The sequence below is a fragment of the Pecten maximus genome, chromosome 3 (assembly GCF_902652985.1).
Source record: "Pecten maximus chromosome 3, xPecMax1.1, whole genome shotgun sequence".
NCBI classification, from domain to species: domain Eukaryota; kingdom Metazoa; phylum Mollusca; class Bivalvia; order Pectinida; family Pectinidae; genus Pecten; species Pecten maximus.
Window position 1 is genome coordinate 3578674 of NC_047017.1, and position 24280 is coordinate 3602953.

Consider the following 24280-nt stretch of genomic DNA (forward strand, 5'->3'; position numbering starts at 1 on the left):
TATCAAAACAAGTGAATCATTCCGTTTACACAATGGTTATTTATATTCATGGCATTTTGAGGTTAACATTTCCTTTCGGCTGGTCTATCATGCCAAGCATTTGCGATACTGTCCTGATTTTTAAATAAACGATCCCAATAAAACATAAAATAAATTAACAAATCTAAATTCCATTTAATGGTAAGAATAGAAAGTGTAACTGGTACACAAACACCGACGGTAAAAATGCCAACAAATGCTGAGATAATAGTCTATTATTGAAGCCAGGCAGTCTTCGATATATCCCGCCCCTCTCATCAGTGTGAGACTGTGATCGGCTTTCCCTACTTCTTATGGCCCATCAACTTCGATCACGACTCCGTTGCCATCTTGTTTGCAGCAGTGATGAAATTCCAAGCTTTGTTTTGCGAGTATTATGAATTAATATCTTTGCCAATTTGTCACAGTAGGAAATGGGAATCCATTATGACAGTGTCTAGTAGAGAGGCCATCTGTCTGTTCCTCTAAAGAGATTGTAAGTCGGGAGAAATCCTTCCTTCTCGTCCCCACGAGTCAGACGTCGGGATTACCGAGTCAGGGATGATTTCAAACATATTTGCAAACATATAAATACTTAAAATGAATACATAGGCCCTAATTATCGGTCAAAATGTGTATAAAAAGAGATTAATACGACGACTGATAGAGTTGGGGATTCCAACATCAACGGAACTTTAAAGTCTGTCTCTCGACGTTTATTGGCTGTGAATAAGAGACATTATGATGTGTTGTTGGGGACTAGACCGGAATTTATATATAGCTTTCTAAGCAATAAAATCCAGATCAATTTGTCTGTTGCACTAAAAGTGTTTTAACAAAGGAAGCGACATAAATAAGGATATTTCACTATTCCAATTCCATGTTTTGATTTTGAGAATTTTAATATATTTTTATTATTTTTTTTGTACTTTTGATATTTCAGGTAAAAAGGGAAAAATGATTTATAATTCGAATCATGCTCAAGATGCTTTATGTAATATGATTTTACGCCTACCTTAGCATTGCTTTTGTTTTGTTCATGAATTCTTAAAGAATACGTAAACGTTAAAAAAAGTATATATATAATTATCTGCGCCAGCTGCATGATTAATGTATTAAAAGCGAGAAACCTACAGACAGTATAATGTTTTTGCGTCATGCTTGTCATTTCATCATGCTAGGATAAGACATCTTTGCCATGCTTTATTTTTGAATTTGTATTTCACATATGATTTTTTGTCAAACAATTAATCTGGGCTATTTTTATTAGCCTTGTTTCTGTAACCATGAGAACTGCATTGAAGAATAACTGTTGAATATTTTAGTGAATAAGTTAAATCGTTCAATGTGATATAATTTTTTTAATATCATCAAAATAATAATATTGCTAATTACAAAGGAGCTACACTTCATGTTTATACCACACATAGTAAAATGAGTTTTCCTATATATATCAGTAATAATGTAGATTTAATCAAATTGATTGTTTGATACTTTGCATGTATTTGATCATTACATAACTTGTATATCTATGTACATAAATTTTACGAGAAAAATTGACATAATTGAGAACCTCCAATATAATGAATCATATCCTGCAAACATGCAATAGTTTAAAAAAACTAAATTTAAACTTATTGTCATTAATATATATTTTCAATAAATTGATACGGCTTGTTTATAGGACGAGTTGGGTAATTTTATGTGCTAGAATTCTTAAAATTCAGTCTGAAACCTGAAAACACATATTTGTAAACTGAATTTATTGAAATAGCGAGATATACTAGATTTATGAACTAGGTACGAGGATTCGGCTACTGATTCTTTTGTGGCTTTCTTTACTTATGATTTTGATTGAATTCAAAAGTTTTTTTTTAAATATGATTTTAATGAACCGGGTTTTGTATGAAACTTCCATAATCTTCGTCGATTGTCCTTCTGGCTGTGACAATCAGGAAATTGAGTTTAACACATGATTCTCTATCGGGTTTAACAAGCTCTATTTGGGAGATTTACAAATATTACTGTAGAAGCAAACGAGCGTTGATGAGTATAATTGTATGTGGTGTATATTTAATTCTCAGCCCATCATTCTCGTCAGCTGCCGTTCCAAACCTTTGGCAGTGTCTGCACAGCTCATCAGGGCTCGGGTCCTGTAATCAAGGTTAGAAGGCAGCTACTTTAGCTTCTCGTAGTGGTAAAGAAGTTAGCACAAGTGACACTGATTTGAAGAGAAAGTGTGGAAAGGGTTGTTCCATCCACCGAGGGTTACCATTAAGATAGTAAGGTAATTGATACTGGGGTCCGGAGCAATTCTAGGCATCACCGGCACGATGGGTAACTCGGAACGACAACCAATAGCATGGCTGAACGCTATCTAAGCTCCCGGACTTCACTGGCATCAAAATGTACCAATCTTCTAAATGACAAAGTGATAATTACGTATAATTTAGGTGTCGGGACAGGAAACACGCACCGATTACAGCAAGCGCGGCTCCCCGATAGCTCAAACACAAAAAAGAACTATCATCATGTCACAGCGAAATATTGTGTTTGACAGAGTCGTCAGTTGGTGAAAATTACACTTCCTTTGCCATATAGAACACACGGGGACAGGAGCCTGGGTCAGGTCTATGGAAGTGACACCTAATTTGGGGACAGACGCTACCACAACAGGGCCGCAGCATTACCCATCTCATCACTATTCTGGATTTTGTATTACAATATCGCGTTGAAATGTCCTCTTTACTGAGAGCCCAGCTGAGCGGCCTCCCCACCAACTATAATAGTCCCAACAAATCTCCACTCATAACCACACACAATTCTTTTTGTGGAATTTGTGTCATTTACATTCTAATCAAACATTTGAATTAAATCATATTTTATATACTTTTCCGATTCTCAATGCCATAATTGTATTCTTCATTCTTATTCTGAACCGAAACATAATGCACTTCATGAAATAATACGGCTATGAAAAATATTTTTGATTCTGACATTTCGCCTTTTCGTACATGAATGATTTATAGATTTATTAATATTCAATTTGAAAAAATAAACGATGTGACATTTAATATATGCAAGCAGATTTAAAGGCGAACCTCGTTGACCTTTTCATTATGAACAATAAGAGTAATATTGATGCATAACCCAATTACCTTTTATACGCTGATGTACGAATAATTTGCCTGTCTTCAAAATATACCGAACATCTTATCATATACATATCAAAGGGAAAAACATTAGTATTCTATCATCAGACAAACTCGTGTCAAGTGTAAACATTGCCTGACATATTTACAAGTGATATTGACTTCGTTCCACATCAAATTGTTATGAAATCAATTTTAAGAAATAACACACACTATTTTTTTTTCAAATTTGACTTGATTTGTAACTTAAAACTCAAAATACTTGGCATATAATAAAAAACAAAAAAAAACCAAAAAAAAAAAACAAACAAACAAAAACAAAAAAAACATCAATAACATTTCAGCGATTTTCCCTGGTCACGACATGCCGAATGAAGGGATATAATCTAACTGATAACGTGAATGGCTCCGCTGGCCATGGTTCCTGGATAATCTAATGTTCGGTTCTCACACCCTGTCGGTAAAATTGTTAAGTAGAAATAGTTTCATATCAATAAAATTATCACATAGAATATTCAGTAAGACATGACCAAAACTATGAAAGGATAAAGAGGATATCTAACATTGTCTTCAGTAATACACATTCGTGAAAAATATCAAAATATTTGCAACACTCGTGGTATTACTGAAGGTACTGTAAGATATTCTGTTTATTACTTTTTATAGCAAAATATACTGGGCAGCTCAATCTCTACCAGAATTCATCGCGGTCCCCAGTCAACGGCTCACAAATCGTGACGTTATGTATTCTGTCTGCATTAAGACGTCAAGTAACATGACATGACGGAGAGCTACACATCTTTCCCCCGTTGTCGTTTGTAAGCAGTGTTCTGATTGGTTAAACCAGAAAAAGCGAAAAATATAAATAAAGAAGTACTATTTTTCACTAGTGACAAATATTACTTTTATAGAATGAATAGTTTGCGATATTTCACTGTTTAAAATGTAATATTTTTTTTTTTAATTTTCTATACTGTAAACAACTGCAGGTACATGTATAAGCATTATAAATGCTACTGTAAAGTTATATCATTTTTTTCTGCTTTATGTAAAATATGCAAGTTTTGTTTTTTCTAATTAATCCCGTCAAAGCAATCATTTATTATATAACAATTAAGTTTATCTTTAAAGATACATTCACATAAATCATAATTATAAAGTCAACTCATTTCTTAAGGTCGGATAAAAAATAAAATAAATAAATAGAAAAATATCAATAAAAAAAGATGTGGTTAAAGGTCACATATAGATAAAATAAAAACCTGTCTATAACAGTCACCTTTTTAAAACTAATAAAACTATCTATAAAAGTCACCTCTATAAAAGAAAAACCTGTCTTGAAAAGTCACATCTATATAACTTGTCTATAAGTATCATTCTACATAACAAATATATTTATCTATAAAGGTCACCTTTGTAAGATATATGTAAAACTCACCTCTATATAACAAATAAACAATCTATAAAGGTCACCTCTATATAACAAAAATCTGTCCATAAATGTCACCTCTGTATCATCAAATATGTGCAAAAATCACCTGTATATAACAGAAACTGTCTATGAAAACCATCGCGGTTCTCGGGTCTTTCCCAATAAAAGAAATTAAATTAAATCTATATAAGTGTCCTGTTTATTTAGATAATTTTTCTAAACTCAAATGAGTAACTCTCAACAAGTAAATTTAGCTTGCCAGTATTTCGAATTCAATTTCATTCATTGAAATTTTGCCAATTTTGTAATTTGATATATTTTACGGACTTGTTTGACCAGAGATGGCATTCTTACCAATATTCATTAGCTGCAATATAAATCGCGTTCGAGTAATATAATTTAAGGCAAAATAAGATAAAAGCAGAGTATTCTTTTATCAAATTAATTTTTTAACAAATGCGTTATAGGGCACGAAATCGACTCATTTACTCAATGTTGTATGAACAATAGGTCCTGATAATAGACGGGTGTTGTTGTTGTTATTTTGCATGTTTGAACGGATATCATTGTTCTTTGGACGCATGCCGTGCAACTTTCTCTTGTCATAACATCTTTTATATATGCAAATAATGGCTTGCATGAGAACAATAAGAGATCGGTGACGTCTATAAACTGTTTACCCATGGTTTCATTGTCTTTCAACTTTGATAACATTATACACATGCGACTCTCTTTTGACGTATTAAAGGGGAAGTTTTGCTAATATTGCCCTCCTCACTTCTCATTGTAATTTATACTTTGTTATCAGACGACATATAACATTATACGTTTTATTGTCGACAGAATACCCCGGGATAATTGTTACATTTTGTTTAAAACACTCCATAATACTGTATTCTAACTCTCCGGTATCATTATGAGTCCTTTACATCCTCTCCACGGGAACGCACGTGAAGACTTGGTGCGCGTCAGATGGCTCGCCCGAGGACATCACTATACTACCCACTTCTTCTTCATCGATGGTTTCAACACTATTGAAATGATAATGTTAAATACACAGAATTCGCCGGCGAAGAATTATACGGTTAGAGTCGAGCCTACTTTTCCCGTTCACACGAGTAAAAAGCTAATATCTTGAAGCGTGTATCCTTTGCAATTCAAAAGGGATTGCGATTTTCTTCTCTGTCAAATAAAACCTACTCAATAATTTAACAAGGATAATCTAGTCCCAAGAGAACTCTTGATCACTATTCCGTGCCGTCCCGGATTTCCAGACTTTCCCGGACCCGGATACGTCACATGAAGCTTAGTCTCAGCCTGGGGCTTTGGACAAATCCGTACTTAATCGTTAGATTCACAATCCGTCGCCTCAGGGAGGATATCAAACGGTGAGCTCACGGTGAGATGGGTAAAGTTTTGAAATCAAGAATACACGGTATCAATGAAGGAAACTGGAACCCATGACCTGGGATGCCCCCCAAACATCCTGTCATTGGATCCCTTTTAGTGGAATCAAAATTAAAATCAGCTGTGTGAGGTTAAACATAGGATTCTCTTTATACACGATCAAAATTCCTATAGGTTTCACAAACGACCCCAAATAGTTTACTTAAAATCTTAAGAAAACAATTACAAAGAAGTGGCGAAGGATATGTAGTAAGAATAACGATGGTAAATTATCCTTCAGTATAGTGCCCAGGAACACATGTAAAGCCTCGTTAACAGTACACCAAGGGATGTATTCATATGTAAAAGAAGGGTATGGACAAAGAAATTCTTTTTTTTGATTGTCGAATTTTGGGTACAATAAGCTCTTTCAGGCAGAAAAAAACACCAGACAATACACATGCATTGCAAGTCTAATGCAAAATCATAAGACAAGGTTCAACAACATAAAATATATATATAAAAAAAAACATTCCTTACGCCTTATTCCTAAACTTTGCCTTTCTACCAATTTGAAGGTCAAGGCCAATGAAACGAAGAAGTTTATCACTATATCATAAGGATTGATGATACATATTAAACACAAGGGTCTGTCAAGGATTGGTGATTAAGTAAATAAAAATGTTGGAATTTACCTTCAACACCTTTCAGTATAATAAGACGTCTGTATTGGTAAATACACAATCGGCCAGTAAGTGGTGGAGTCGGTTAGGAGTAAGGGAGTTGATTTACCTGTGTACCGTAAGTTGGAATGTGTTGTGGTAAAAATATGTTACGAAAACTTTTAAATGACACCAATCCGCAAAATACATAAATAAATTAATAGAATCATAGACTCGAAAAGTGAAGAGATGCTAAATCCAATCATATTTCATAAAATCTACAGAAATGACCCAAAGCGAGTATTTCCCGGATTGTTGTGGGTGTTAAAGATGAACTGTTATAGGTTGCATAACATAAACTTTATCATTAATTCCTGTTTGTGTTCATACCAACCGAGTTATCTTATTACACATCATCATGCTATACTTGAATATAAACCTCAATCACTCAGAAAATAAAAGTGAAACCAACCAAGTTATTAATACATCCGTCATTTCATACCGGGATATAAACATCATATCACTCACAATATAAATTCAGAATGATGTCATGATATCAAAATGTTACTTAACCCCATCACACCAACAGAAATTTAGTCTATGACAAGAAAACAACTACCCAAGCCATGTTTAAGATTTAACCACACAAACATTGGTAAATGTGGTCAATATCAAGGTATTAAAACCAGTATCACACTGGCCAAGTCAGGCCATCCTTTCTATTGTCTGTAAATGTCAATGCAATAGCACAATCTGTTCATGTGTCACTTAAAGCATGTGTTACAATACTCGTTTTGGCATGATGACAATGATACACTCAATTGAAAATGAAGTTCACCTGGTGTAGCTGTTGTACTATGGTGGGTTATTATATTCAGGCAGATATGCATCTAACCATTTTATAGGTGGTCGATCCGAAGTCATATCTGATAAAAATCACAATGGTTACGGACTTAACAATATTGTATCCACGTGCATCTATCGCAATGAAATAATTACGTCTAATATTCTCGTTTCTTTAATATTTTCAGGTCAAAATGCTAATTTAACAAATTTGACAGAAAGTTTACGTTTATAAGAAACACCATTGCATTATGGGAAGCTGTCTTTATAAAATATGAGGGTTGACTTAGAAAATAAGCTAATTTTTATAATTCCGATAATATAGGTGACACACTGTAAAAAGTTCACTGTACAATGTTCAGTATTTAACGCAATTCAACCCAAGACGGAACTAATACGACATATGAGGATGGCGTCACAGAACGGCGTCACAGGGACGGTGTCACATGGACGGTGTCACATGGCTGCGTCACAAGGCTGCGCCCTAGGGCTGCATCACAGGTCGACGGCAGATTAGAAGCCATAAGATATTAAGTATCACCAAAATGGTTCTTAAAAGGGTTAACATATTCGCCATTAAGAACAAGTGTGATATACATGTAGAAGTGAAGTATGAAAAGTTTTTCCCCAATGCAGGCGCGCAAGAAATATCTTATATCATCGATATAATACTGTTACTTATGTAGTTTTCATCTATTTTTTTAAATCATTATTTTTTGCTAAAATCCTGTTTTAACACTTCAAGAACAAAAACATAAAATATACAAATACACAACGTTTTGTCCTCAAAGCATCAGTTAATTACATTAGGTTTGAGTATTCTTTTGTATCATTTTGTGTATGCTTTTTACACCAGTAAATTACAATAGAGAGGTAGTGACCTTTTGTTCGCTACCAAACAATTATGTTAATACAGATGTAATAAAGATACTGACCAAGGTCACATTAGTGTTGTCTTACATTTGAACTGCATGAACGATACCTGATCCAGGTACCATTTCCCTTAATTAATTTGTTTAAGACCGGAGCCGATCAAACCTTGGCCATTTAATAGTGCGATTTGTCATGGCAATGTCCAGAAAATGACGGATCCTCCTTCCTAACAAATACATCGGTTGGGCAATTGACGGCACATAATAGAACATGACTGCCCGCAGTGCTTCACTCGCGAAGGGGTCTCAAACGGAATTAGTGATTATTGACTGGAGAATAGAGATTGTAAATTAATTTGCTCACGTGCACAAAGGGTTTATAGAAGTACAGACACCTGGTACAATAAGAAGAAAAGGCAGACATTTTGCACCGCCAAACATCCCGCTAGTCGCTTTCTATAAGACAAACTAACCGTGTAACTCCTGGCTTGATGTTGTAACAATACTAGCGCCTACTAACATAAGGTAGAAAGGGCACAAGGGCTTGGATGTTTCCTTTTCTGTAGTTGTTTCTGTGATAATTTCCAGGTGGTTTAACCGATAAGTTGGCAATGTGTTCTATAAATCATCCAGCTGAATGCTACATTAAGTGAGACGTTGTGAATTATATTTCCATACAATCAAATGGTTTCGAATGTAAAGCATTAAGATAATGGAAAACACGACAAATTATCGGCTGTTTCAAGAGCAGCACAGAAGATGATGTATAGTTGATATATTTCTACTTTTGTATTTAAAGGGAAATCATGCCGCATTATAGGCAAATTCGGTTATGGAAGAATACACCGCAAGAAATATATCAAATATCCCATTATTCTTCCCATGGATACAATTCGTCATAGCATGAAAACCTGAAAAGGATATAATGCATATCAGGTATCATTGTGAAACATTAATATAAGATTAATAAGAGATCTCTCATCTGATTTATGACATTTTCGCGGAGACAGCGACAACCAATTTTGATGTGTATTCCATATTTTGCATTAAAGTGAATTGGCATCTTAACACATTTGTTTTGCAATGGAACTGGCTGTAGATAGCGTTATACAAACCGTTTATCCCTAGTAGTTTATCATATTACATATATATTCCCATACAATTTATTTGGATAAGTATAATCAGGATAAAAGTATATATCACATGCATTGTTTATCTAGTCTTTTGATTGCTTATCTAAAATATATGTTAAAGAATGGATTCCAGCAGCGTTCCATGAGACAAAGCAAACATGGATTAATTAATCCGTTAATTAATGATATACACCTGTGGTGTTATCTGAAATATTATACAAGTATCAACCTACGAAATGAAGTAAAATCCATATATAACATTATTGATATTAAAAATATATATGAATAAAAACCCCAGATTCATGCCAAACGACACTGACAATGAATGCTGCTTGTGCGATACTAAGGCGATCACGGTTCTTTTACAGCAATTGAAACATGATTTTAGAAACTGTTTTCATTGCTGAAATTGAAACGTAACTTCCGGTTTGGTCTTATTTGGTCCGATTCTGCTACTCAATACTCCAGAATTTTATAATATCAGTCAACTGTTCCGTGCTGATATGAAGAGGGATTAACAAAATATTTTTGTTTCGACAAATGTATTACCAAATCATACTCTCACTCATGTATGCCTTCCTATCATTGACCGTGTTTCAGCTAGTAGAAGATAGATCATGAAAAAAGCGATTTTATTGTGTATCAATTATTATGTATAAATTGTAGTTTACTTCATTGGTTTTTAAAATTATTTTACAATACAATGTAGTTATTTTTGGTGAGTTCGGAAACATTGAAAAATAACTATTTTTGCTTTTGTTAAACGTGCTTTAGAATTTTCAATTTGAATTTGAATTATTTCAACGTCATTTTGTTGTATCTAAAAAAATAATACTGAGTGTAAATTAAATCTAAATTTAATTTGCGGAAAACAATAACGCCTTTTCTCACTTAATGTTTTAAATTTGCATTTAGAAGAAATCGTCTAGGTTCTACTGAAAACCTACTTTAAACCGATCAACCGTTGACATTCTCTGATGTTAGGATATATACCATGACCAATGTGAACTAAAATATCGTAAATGTTAGAAAACCATCTGTATGAAGCAGTTTTATGATTCGGTTTACATCGTATTTATCAAAAAACATAAGCGCATGTGTTCTCTCGCGATGTTCTGCAATCCTTGGACAACAAGGATAGAATAATTGGGGAATATTCGCCTAATTTTAAGTAGTTTCCGAGGTAGACAAAGTTGATAGCATTATCAAATATTGAGAATAATATAATTATATTACTAATATAATTCAATTGTATAACGGATTGAACAATCTAAAATGTCATTGTCCATTAGAAGAAAAAATAAAATCAAGAACTTTTATATCGTACTGTAGAAATTAAACTAAATTCTGGTAATTTCAAAAACATTGATATTAAACTGTAGATCAGAAATAGCTAATGCTTCACAATCGCATGCATCGTAAATAAAGCATCGATATGGGCGTTTTAAAGTACCTTCACTGTGCCACTAATATAATAAATGGTCTCCTCCTCATTTATACAATTTATATAACACTCATGGCAGGTATTGACGTTTCGTAAATGAATCCATTATTCTCCAATTTGCGGTTATACCGAGTTTTATATTTACATGTACCAGGCGACGTAACTAATTCAATAACGGCATGACATTAAATATCGCCACCGGTGAATGTTTTGTCTCTATGGCACTGATATCGATGTCAGTATATTAGGATATACATCACCATTTATCCTTTAAACACTTTTTAATGTAGACATAAAATTTTATGGACGAGGCATTGTTTAATGCAATTTGCGTTTGGCAATGAAGTCTGCGAAAATGTGGCATGGCAGTTCGTGCAAGAAATGATATATGCAATGTACATTTCATGCATGGTGTTGTTGAAAAAATAAAGATTGTAGCAGTAAATATAGCTTAATAAAGTCAAAGAAGTATCTTAAAATAAAATATGCTGAGTGAGAGAAAAATGGGATGTTTTTGATTAAACTGGTATATCATTTACCATTAAGTTAATAACCAATTTAGGAGTCATAAAACATGTCTTGTGCCAAAGCCAATTATTTTCTATCATTAAAAGAATTGATTGTAAAACAATTTACAACATTTAAGTATATATATTCATCCTGATTTTAATACATGGTTTATAGCGATTATTTGTTTTTTTTAAATAACATCATATACTTTATAACTACAGAAGATAAAACATTTTCTGCCACACGAATTGTTTACTGGTAGATATATTCAATATGTCTCCAATTTGTTTTCAGTCCTGATCAATGTCGTTTATTTTCAAATCTATCACTTCATGTCTATCACTATTATTTTACCCGATATAAGAAACAAATATGAACAGCATTTATCATTTAATAAAATGACTGAAAACTAAACGTGTTGTTTAAATTTGTTTTCATTTTATTCTCAATTAAAATAACGGGGACATAACATTTCAAATTCTCCATGCATACAACTATGTAACTGTGAACCACATAATTCTATAATCACATAACACACATATGTATTGTACATACACACATATTAAAGGTAAATTATAATAAGCACTTATTCAATAAAAATGCTAACATAATTTTCATGACATACTGACACTCGTTCCTTTACGAAAGGAATTAATTTAAGATCGTCAGTCGAGTAAATACAACTAATAAATTGTTCTATTGCGTTCAATTATCTTTACCTATATTAGATTTGTTGTTTTAATTCATCATATATTAATTCAACTCCTTTGTCTTTGTCACTCTGCCATTTCCATTATTCAACATATGACTTACAGGTATATATACAACAAAACAGGCATAAATAAATCATTTACAAAACTTTTGTCTTTTTGTAAACAAGTCAAAAACCTCAACCTCTTTTTCACCATTCCAGTGTCTGTATGTCCGGATAAATAAGTATATATACACATACGTGAGGAAGCGGACAAACGACAGACAGTAAGCACGGATACATGGCAAGAACTTCCGCTTCCGGCATTGAATATTCATGACGTCATACAAGTACGTTTTCATCATGTCACGTGCAACAGAAACATTTATGACTTAATTTGTTTATGTTGGAGACGGCATTTCCGGATGTCCATGGGATAATAAAGGTGAACTATTGCTACTTCTAGAATCATCTAAATCCAAATCGTCGTCGTCATCATCATCAATGTCTATTTTGTCATCTTCGTCGAATGAAGCGAGCGAACCTGGCGTCGGCGATGACGAATCTAAACGACTCAGCTTATCCCCAGACATTTGACGCTGTTGGAGTCTGGAATAGAATAAGAAGATTTGGTTAATATGACGATAATGTATAAATGCATTACTTAAAATTCCATCATCAAATACAGGCGTTCATATTTCTCAAAAGAATGTTCTCTCTATCTATCTGTTCATGAATTATCAAATCGTACGAAAACAATTAAACTTTATGTCATGCCATCATAGAAAAAATTAAATTAAAAAATGAATAAATAAATAAATAAATAACTCCGATTTATTTCGATATCTATTTATTTGCTATTCTAAACCTAACTAGAAACAACATGTAGTTAAAGTGTCATTTTCCTTAATACATGAATATTTGTTTTTACTTTACATCGCAGTTTCCGGACAGAAAGACATTTCATTTGAGAACAACGATTGGAATGAAAGTTTCAGTTATGCTAATCATCTGCTAAATATATCACAATGTAAATACATTGAAAAATTTAATTTGAATTATATGCTTGTTTGCATAATTCCAATTCGCCTATCTACATTATCCACTTATGCTTACACTGGTGCTTTGTTGAATCAGAAACGTATTGATTTCAACGCTAGGATAAGAACCTATTCATTCAGACTTAACGTGATTACTATGCATTGAATCTTTTTTTATTCGAAATGTACTTGATAGGTGTTTTCTTACACTCCGTGACACTCGAGTTAAGCGGAAATCAACACCGCATATAGTTTGGTTATTTAAACTGAATAACACAATGTTGCTTAAACATTTACTTTGAAAGCACCTTGCCCTCAGGCATATTGATGTCAAAATCGTTGGGTCGTGAGTGACAATTCTATATCTTTATTTTTTTTCACCCAGGATTTTCCTTTTTATTAATTAGTTAGATTAGTTTACTGTCTCTGGGAGGGAACCCATGCTATGTGTCACACAGAGGGAGGCCAATATTCATGGTATTAGGGGTGAAAATCAAAACTGCGTCCCGCTGTATCTTGCTCTTGGCAGACATTTGTAATTTGTAACAACCGGAAGTTCTGACGACTCCTCCGTGCAGTCAAACAGTTGTTCTGACACATTGACAAACAAATACAAATTTCCTGCTCAATTGACTCCTCTGGAGAGCTTTCGCTCATACAAAGGTCACCGGGACCTGGCAGAGCCTGATATCAGTACTTCTGATAAATAAACCGCAAAATCTGACATATTTCTTTTACCTAGCTAAATGTTGTACTATTTGGTGTCACTTTCTTCTAGAAATGGCATGTACTTGCTATATGAATGACACGCTATGATACGTGTAATATGAATTCAACGAGGGCATTACTTATCCAATTGGCATTGTGGAATAGATATGATTAGCATATCGACATGAATGTGGAGTAAAATGATATTTACAACCTGTAGTTTTTAATAATTTAATATCTTTCATATACGTGTTTTACGGATTATATTTATTTATGAACAGAACTGTGATTTATTTTATGAAATTATAATGTGTGTTATACCTTTAATTTTGTTTGGAAAGAACACACAAATAAAATATAAGAAAATATACATCAACCGAATTCAAATTTCATATAAGTATATATAATACATCTTGTCTTCAATCAAAATCAAAATTGAATATAACTACCAATTTTTAGCAATAAAAGTTTTAAAACAATGACATATTTTTATTTTTTATTCTGTTATTTTGAATTAGTATTCGACCTTCAATGTGCTTATAATGAAACCAAGTGTAATTTATTCGGTACAAATGAAATATATCCTACACCCTATCAATACATACTATGATACGGGAGGTTTTGTCATATGATTCTCAAACTTTTCGATCGATAATTTTTGGAATTTGTATTTAAATTTAATCATTTCAAGGGAAACTTCATTACGGTAGTAAAACATAAGCATGTTATTTTAAAATTCAAAATTTGTATTAATATTCATTTTTTTCGTGAAAGTTTTTAACCCTATTGCATATTTCATACCTTTCTTCATCGATAAATAAATCAGGAGATAATATATATATACAGAAAGACTTTAAAGTAAATTTAAACAATTGCAATATTAGTGAGTAATATTGATAAGTAATGCCCTCGTTGCATTCATATTACACGTATCATAGCGTGTCATTCATATACCAAGTACATGCCATTTCTAGTAGAAAGTGACACCAATATTGCATGAATATTTTTATCAAGCGCTGTTTTTTTTTCTTTTTTTTTCATGAATGAGTTTATTTTGATTTAATCTCTATTACTTACATAATAATGTTACTACCATTTTTGCTTATCGAACAAAATACAAAAACAAAATACTTAGATAGTAATCGGGATGACGTATTGACATGATGGTGATCCGGCGTGGCATAAACGTAGATCTGATAAGTCTGGTAAGTAGTACGTAATCTCCTGACACTCGCAATATGCTCTATGATATCTCGACACTGATAACTAGACAGGTTAGTGTTTACCTTAGACCCGATATCACTTCACAAGTATTGACGCGATCTCAATTGATCCCTATTATAAATTTCAATTTCATATCGAGATGATCTTCAGACAAATACCACGGCAATAGATATGTCTGTTGTGAGAATCCATTGACTGGTGGTACATGTATGTAGAATAAATTGAACCATTATGACAATTTGTTCAATCTTTGTATTGTTATTCTTGCCCGATTTATTTACTCGTGTCACTGGAAAATCGGGTTCTAACACAACATCAGCTATTCAAAGTCATACCAAATTGACGACAACCGCTCCTTACCTTTCTACTGTTAAGGATACTTAAGTTTTTTTTAGGTACAATGTCTGTCGCGGACAAGTCCTGTTGAAGACGGCGTTTGAAATGCTTCGAATTTGTGATGCATAGGACTCGTGTATTGACACAAGAGGACGTGTATGGATATCGAAATAAGACCGTTCTTTCCTCGCCTTGTTGACTCCCTCCCAATGATGTACTCTAAATGTGAAGCTACTGTTCTGTACTCTCAATCAGAGTGTCAATGTCAAAAAATCGTTCTTTTTATTTTTAAAGAAATTTGAGCAAATCTAAAATCGCTAACCCGGGTAAAATTAGCAATTTTGAAAATGGACGCGTCAACGTTACAGATAATGCTCTTATATAATTGATAAATGTTGGATATGATATAGAATTATGTAATTTCTATGTTGCTAAAACGAAAATTAATAAATACTATTACCATGATATGAGACGAGGTCATTTCATTTCTAAAGAAACACTTTAAATAATAAATACTTCAAAATTTTATTTGACGTTTTTATCTATGAAAAATGTTCTTAAAATTGCGTATATCTTTTATCGCGACAGGTCCTTAACTTATAATTTAATACCAGAATAGTAAAATAGGAAAATAATTTAACACGTGGTCAATAACATCGACATCCTAGCTGTATACATCCGGTGAAACGTTCGTATCAAAACAGTTTATCACTCGAAGAATCAACCGTATGATATGTCTGATTAAATAAAGTAATTTAGCACCTGTCAAAATAAACCGACAGATTATGCTTGTCCCATACCACCATTAATTTATTCAGCTGTTTTGTATTTAATGCAATACTCGGACGTCGAGCTTTTGACCACGTGTAGTGTCGTGCTATCTGTTAATATATTGACACGGATATATTGCATTTTAGTGACTATTAAAATACTTGCTAAAGCCGTCGTATCGATAAAGACTCGTAACACCAGCAATCGTCTACGTGACAGTTTCGACAATTTACAATCTCTATCAATGGCTAAAATAAAGTTTTATCTGAGAGATGTTATTGATACTCTTAAAATCACCGAAAACAAATATAATTTATATTTCACTCGGTCAGTACACAACAGAGGCGAAACAACGTTACAAACCAATGGTTTGTTTTGATGGATTTTACCTTGTTACAGACGTGACAAAAAGGACTGTTTCCAATGTGACGCATTTGATATGATCACTGCGAATGTTTTCAAACGTTCTGGTATGTATGTAATTTGCTCATCTGTACATTATAGATATATTATTCCCCGAAGTTTTTTTTCTTTATTTTCCTTTTATTTAAATTTCGATACATTATGAATATTTTGTAATTACACAAGGAATTTTATTTCTTTTTTACTTTTGACTAATTGACTAATTGTCAAAAGTAAAAAAAGTAACAGTGTTGCTGAAGAAACAAAATAATTAATTGCTTTTACTAAAGAATATTGGATACTTCCAAAATTTGAATTTCGCTATATATTGTTAAAATGAAAGTTATTCTTATATTAGTTATTCAAAATATTTTAAAATAAAACAATTAAAGATTACGAATGATACACATATAATTTAGAACAAAAATATAATTTCATATCTACTGTTCAGAATAAATAAGTTGTGTGTCTAGCACAACTTTCGATCCGATCACTTGGTTGACACCCAAGCCCGATACATACCCGTAAGTACGGAACGCGTTTGTTTATGAACACCTTTCCATACAGTTAATGGATAAGCTATCTACATGGACGAATTTCAAACAGAAAACTTGTTATAATCAATAATGTTACTTCATCGATAGAACACTGCAGTGTCAGTAACTAAACGGCTTACGTAGATATGATACGCTATCTCATAAACACCTCAAACTTTATATAAATAAATGAAACCAAACTCTCCGGGCCATTATCCGATAAATCCCAGACCGCTCCTTGGACCTCTAATTCTGTAATCGCACAGATATGAAGAATAGTCGGGAGACCCAAGGTGATCATCCTTTTCTCCTTTACCTGGCTAAATGACTGATACTTACGTTACATAAACACACGTAAGCCGCAACGTTGTGACTTTGTGATGAAGTATGTTGGTACAATTATGTAACATAGAATCTCTTATTACTCTTGCCAGATCTAGGATATACGCTCTCGACTTTGGAATGTGTTGACGGCTATTAAGTAAACTATACATTGAACAGGTGCTAAAAGTAAACAAGGGAATAATAGAAAGGTGAGTGGCTTATCTATCAAATAGGATGAAGGGCCACGCATTAAAACACGCGAACAGGTGTATCTGGAACATGGTATGAATCCTATCTCAAATGCTAAGTCCTTAGCAAAACTCAATTCTTTCACACCGCCCCTTGAATATTGGACGTAGTTTCCAAGCATTCCACTCTTCTACGTGACCTGTACATAGAAGCTGTCTTAGATCGACAAGAATTTGACTTCATAACTGTTCATCTGGGGTATTAATATAGCCGCCAATCAATTCCCCCCCTTCTACGCTATTATACTGATGACAATACAGTATTACGGGAGCTGTATTATTATGACTTAGCAGGGTTTATCGTAGATCATATTTTTCTCTTCTATTGTTTCTTTCAGGTTTCATTGCTATTCAACTACACCGAGGATGATATTTTTATATTATGGCGACAGGTCTCACTAATCCATACCCCCTCGACACTACAAAGGGATCGCTTTGCCATGTAACTAAATTGGTTATCTAACTAAATAAATTGCTTTGAATAATAAATTAATTTCTGCACATTCATGTACTTATCTTAAATAATATCAACCCGCTCTAAATAGATTGATTTCTGTGTCAGATTAACACGTGTAAATATTTCTGCGTGTATACCTCACAGAACACCTAATATAGGTAAAATATATTCTGAGTAGATGTGTGTTTTTTATAATTATAACTTTATTGCTGTTTAATTTAAATGCTAAATGGTATGACACATCGTTTGCGGCATTGCATAAATTAATGTATTTCTGATGTTATGCAATATATTCAATATTTGTCTACATAGTTTGCTTTAAGACAAAATGTACAACATGCATATATCTACATATATTGTCAGAATGATAGTATTTTCTTCATTCATATTTTTATACATCATATATGTGAAAATCTACATAGAACGTCGGAACGAACCCTGGAGGTGTCAACGGTGTTAATGAACGAAGAATGTTTAATTATTATTTCATTTTAGATGTTTATAAATTAACATAATCGTATATATCCCATACAATACGCTCTTGGTTGTAACTATTACACGTGAAGTGTCATTTCTTTTGTTATAGATGTGTGTAGTGTACATATATATATCTATTGTTATACCTAATACCTTCGCCACATCTACCTAATGTCTCTCTCGCCTGTGTTGACGGCCCACCGAGAGCATTTGTGTCTTTAACTGTGAATTCTCACTATGAATTTGTCACTGCCGTTCATTTTACGAAAATAATTGATCGACCTAGTAGGTCTAATGAAGCCTACCCAGGGGCATTGAGGTCTGAATAAGATTAGGGACGGTTATTTAGTCAAGAGACCACGTACAGTAGACATTAGATGGTCAATATTTAAAGTGCTAACTGCTTGACCATTGCTTGACACAATTAGAATAGTACCGTTACAACTTACTTAGACCATACATTAAACATTTAAATCCGTTTGCTTCTTGATAACAAATAATATTAGACGCCCCTAGTGTTGAAATGTATTCAGTGTAGCGTCCATATCAAACATAAATGTGTAACTGACATTGTTCGTGTTGTTTTCTTGCTCGTTAGTGGACGGATAGCAAATGAACTTTTGTATACAAATCAGCGACTGTTTACACGTTCAGTTATTTCAGTTTTATTTATGTGGCTTTTAGGAGCAGGAAATACCCTTATGTGATAATTGATTCACTTTCTTAAGAAAAATTTACAGAGGATTCAAGGAGTCCAGTGCCTGACGTAAGACACTTATTTATGTGTACTTAGCTATAATATAGCACCTTTGATGGCTGATAATTACATGAAAAGACAGGTTATTTTCGCCTTAACTATGTTTGTATATAAGTCAGTTATGTTATTTTCTGTAAATAATAGTGACATACAATGCAGTAGTGTTTTTTTTTTAAATCTGGAAATTAAGTTAGATATTATTTTTTTACGAAATGTTGATTAAAAAAATTGTCACTCTTGTTGAAATTGTTCATAATTATTGTACAATCAACAAGAAAATCATGTTATTGCATTAGAAATAAGTGTTGAATTTTATTTTATTTATCTATTATTGGATATGGCATTAAAGCGGTTTATGTTTACTTCAAATGTACGACCAAATATCATCAAAAAAATCACATTTGAACAAATATCGTCCCGAATGGCGAAATTTCAAATTTGTAAATATTTCCTGGGCGTGTTCCGCCTGAGGATGTTATCTGTATCATTCTTAACATCTTATTCAAGAATAATACAGAAGTGCCGACAAGTATGTCGACAGTAAATCCACAAACTACCTGACAACTTCTGACAAATCGTCGGCCCCGGGGCTCATGTTAGCCATTGTCATCAAATATATCGGACATATTCAACAAACAAATGGAGTAGATGAAGATGTTTACATCACCGACTCAAATTACAATTAAAATGTTAAATATAAACACATGTTTAATAAGGACAATAGTCCTGATTTTTTTACCTGGTTTGTTTTAGAACTTGATTTATATTTATATAACAAACTACTATTTCTCTAACAAATTTAACAGAAATTTAGCTTTTTAAGGATGAAGTATGTGGAAAATTTATAGAAATATCCAGATTAATTTTTATGTTTTAGATTATTACAATATCTTTAAACCATTTTCATGTAAAATGAAAGAGTTATTTTAGCACACAAAACACAAAATATATATCAAAATAAATTAGCCATACTCCCATATTATTGTTATATAATTATATGAAAACTAAACCATTCAATATTTGTGCTTTCCTATAAAAAGAATTCATGATTCCTACAAAATGAAAGGAATTATACCAAAATTATTTTCCTTTAAAAACTCATCAAATGAATATTAAAAGGACATTTTTGAAAAAGAAATATGAAAAGATCATTCTTATTATGACTTGATAAAGCTTAGGAAAAAAATAATTATTAATAAAAGTGTTTATTACATTATCATAATCTTTAAAATCACCAGAAATCTACAGTGTTGTATCAATCATATTACAATATACAACGATAAAATTAAACTGGAAAATGTTTTGTCAATTGTCATTTAAGAGGTTGAGTTGCCAGTCCTTCTAGCTTCTCACTTTGAGTAAATCTATTTGATGCGATTAAACAGGTATTCATGAGAGTAATCAATCTTAATATTTAAATGCCAGCTTTCACAAGGCGAAATATTGTTATGCAAGTCCCAATTACAGCAATTTGATATCTTTTATTTGTTATATAGGCAAAGTAACAAAACTATGATGAACTGTTTTCTCTTTAAGAGAAAGGTTGAGGACTTGTATATATTACAACAGAAACACTTTTAAATTCAACAAACAAAATAGCAACTGAATCGCAAGCAATAAAGAATAATCTAAAATATACTTATATATGTAAATATTTAACGTACCTGTTTTTTGTAGCTGCTGCTCGGTCTCTTTGTCGTCTGTTTTTGAACCAATTTCCAACTTGTGTTGGTGTTAACCCTGTGGCTTGTGCCAATTCTCTCTTCTTTGTGGGATTCGGGTACGGGTCCTGCAGGTACCATTCTCTAAGAAGATTTCTCGTCCTTTCCTTAAAACAATGTGTCTTCTGTTCCCCGTCCCAAATTGTCCTCGGCAAAGGAAACTTCTTGCGGACTCTGTATTTGTCGACTGGACCAAGAGGCCTGCCTCTAAGTTTTTCTGCCTCTTGGTAGTGTGCCTCCAGCCACATAGCTTGCAGTTTAGCATGAGATTCTTTTGTGAATTTATGATTTTCCAAAATATGATAAAGGTCTCTAAAGTTCCCCGTATGGAAAGATACAAGAGATCGTGCTCTTAACACAGATTCATGTTTGTTTAAAGCATCACATGCAGACGGATTCACTGGCAATGACCACAGAAACCTTCCAAGTCTCTCAATGTCACCACTTTCTTCCAAAGTCTCACAAACTTGTGCAACTTGCTGCGGCGTAAAATGCAAAGTCGGTAACGCAAACATCGTGAGTGTCAATTCTAAATAACCGCTTTAGTAAATTGTCTTTTAAGAATATTTAAAAAACATTTTATATATAAAGTCCTTTAACTGCTTAAAAGCAGAACTGCTCTAGTCGTTTGAAGGGTATTCCTATTATGAGATGTTTGGCTTTGATACCCCTATCTTTGTACACCAGGCAGATACACTGTCAGGATTCCTTCCAAAGACTCGTATTGAAGGTTAGTCAGTGATGAGTAAACATATCAATGTAAGTGTTTGGGAGGAGCCTGGACTCGGTGAATGTGTCGTTTTTTATCGCATGTGTCCTGTAAAGGCTATTGTAAGCAAACTTATCGAGCAATCAAAATTCAAAAATGGTTGCAAAATGATTGGGCGATAGCACTGTCTTCATAAAGTTGTCATAGCGACCTCTGTCAATCACAGCGCACGCCTGTCAATCAGAAAGGCGGGAACTAAAGGCAGCGATACTGATTAAGCTGTTCGGTAACGCCCACCTCGCCTATATGGAGGCGTGGCCCTACGTCAGGGTGATTCACACCCGCGAGTATACACGGCGATTACAGGTAAATTGTTCAGGTGAAGTCGTATTTGTGATGATAACTCACCATGTGGGGGTGTCACGTGATGAAAGCGATCATCCCTCTTGATCAAGAAGTAGATTTAGAAGTGACTATACCTTAACATATGGAGTCAAGAGAAATCGAACGATTCTGTTCAAATAAAACATAGCAATGTAAGAAGGCGGAAATGTAGGATTTATTCTTTAAGTGAGATCTACCTCGTACACCGGTAGGGCTTGTTGACATTGCATACTTAGGAGATAATTAGTAGCGGTAAGAAAAATAAGACCGATAATTCGATACGGCTGTCAAATCTGGTACCGTTTTGCTCGCTCTTTTGATGTGGAAACACTCGATATCTTGAGATGTTTCTGAGCTTCAGCGCTGTGGTAATGTTACGGCATTTTAAAGGAATGTAAACAAATCTGTTAGTAATACTATGACATTAAAATAAACGAATTTAGAATTGGGGGTATGAATTGACAGAAATACAGACGAGAGTTAAATTGATTATAAGATAATGAAAAACATTTATAAATCATAACGTTGTACGAATGTACACATTTTTTTTTATCAAATTTTGTTCAATACATCATTTTATCAATGAAACATACATGTATATAAACACATTAAGTAATTTATCCTTGTTTAGTATTGGTGATATATTGGTATATGAATTGTCTATGCTGTTATGTAACGTCAATCTATATACATATGTATATAGGTGTCAGATTTATATAAGTATCTTGACACTTATGTCTGATTCCTTTTTGTATTATTTATATGTTGTATACATATTATAAAAATAGAAATTGACAAATAAAATACAGTTTAAACTAGATTAATAATTTATTTCGTTAGTACATACATATATGTATAATAAAGATCTATACCAAAAACGTATGATTATATTATTCCACGAAGCCATACATAAATTGTAAAATGCTATCGTTAACTAGGGTCGGGGAAAAAGTTGGCTTGATTTTCACTAAATGCTCAACAGTCTAGATTTTTTTTTAAAAATGTTCACATGAATTTAGTTTTACGAACAAAGACGGAACGTCAGAAGTCGTCCTGTTAATTTGGACGGATGTATAGCATGTTGTGGTCAGTTTTTGTTTCTTGACCACACGTATCGTAGCGTAAACTGACCAGTGATGACGGCTCAATAACGGGACAGATATCAGTCTATTCATTAGTGCTAATCGTGTTAGCATCACTGTGGTCAAACTGTCACCTAGACCGTGGGAAAAGGTGAGTATTTTTTAACACTCCCCGTATTTCTGTTGGCGCACCAGGGGGACTGGCCACCTTTTCAGCTCAGCACAGCGAGCCCGTTTAGTGACAAAACATAAACCTATCGTAATAGATTACGATAATTAAGTGTTAAGATATTTATATAATAAATACAGAATTACAAAGGGGATGTGTTTCTGTTCCGTTATATAGACAAAAAGTGTAAAATACTATTGGTATAAAATAAACACGTGGATTTTCTGGATAAATATTAGAGTAAGATATGACTAATAAAAATAAGATGCATTTATCAATACTGTGTTATTTTTTATCGATTTTAATGTATAAAGTTATGTTTTATTGGTGTCAGTCGTGGTATTCCTCTACAATAATAGATAAATAAATAAATAAAAAAATAAATAAATAAAAAATAAATAAATACGAATTTAGAGTAAGTTTGAATACAAATTCGACTAATAGCCTACAAATGGATGTGTTTGAGATATAGATCTTCAAGTCTGTTTACGTAATAAGTGGCAGGTCCTTTATTTGACACAAATTACACACACATATATATAAATATATGCACACAGGGAAACAATAATTTTGACATGGGTATATGTGTTGCACATGTTGATGGGGAGGCCGATTACGGATGTACGCCGTGTAAGAGTTCTCTATATCTATACCAACATGTAATGGGATTAGTACTTGATCCACAATATGACACTCATTAGTGATCCGTCTAGATCTGTCCGCATGGTTAGGCTTTCGACCTACCGGATCTGTGTAGGATTACAATAATGTATACATATACACACAATTGTA

The 24280-nt window shown here is 33.1% G+C and overlaps 1 protein-coding gene across 1 annotated transcript; it reads right to left on the reverse strand.

The window, feature by feature from the left end:
- Positions 1–11868: 11868 nt before the first annotated feature.
- Positions 11869–21946, reverse strand: LOC117322972 (homeobox protein SIX6-like). The gene is made up of 2 exons (XM_033877942.1): positions 21088–21946; positions 11869–12752 (listed from the first exon to the last, which is right to left on the reverse strand). The coding sequence occupies exons 1-2, from the start codon at positions 21657–21659 to the stop codon at positions 12545–12547; spliced, it is 780 nt and encodes a 259-aa protein (XP_033733833.1). The 5' UTR covers positions 21660–21946; the 3' UTR covers positions 11869–12544.
- Positions 21947–24280: the final 2334 nt, after the last annotated feature.

Bases quoted from the DNA above. Each gene is read 5' to 3' on its own strand.
- LOC117322972 (XM_033877942.1), bottom strand. From the start codon at position 21,659: ATGTTTGCGTTACCGACTTTGCATTTTACGCCGCAGCAAGTTGCACAA. The intron at 12,753-21,087 runs GTACGTTAAATA...ATTCTATTCCAG, and splicing joins GCAGCAGCTACAAAAAACAG to ACTCCAACAGCGTCAAATGT.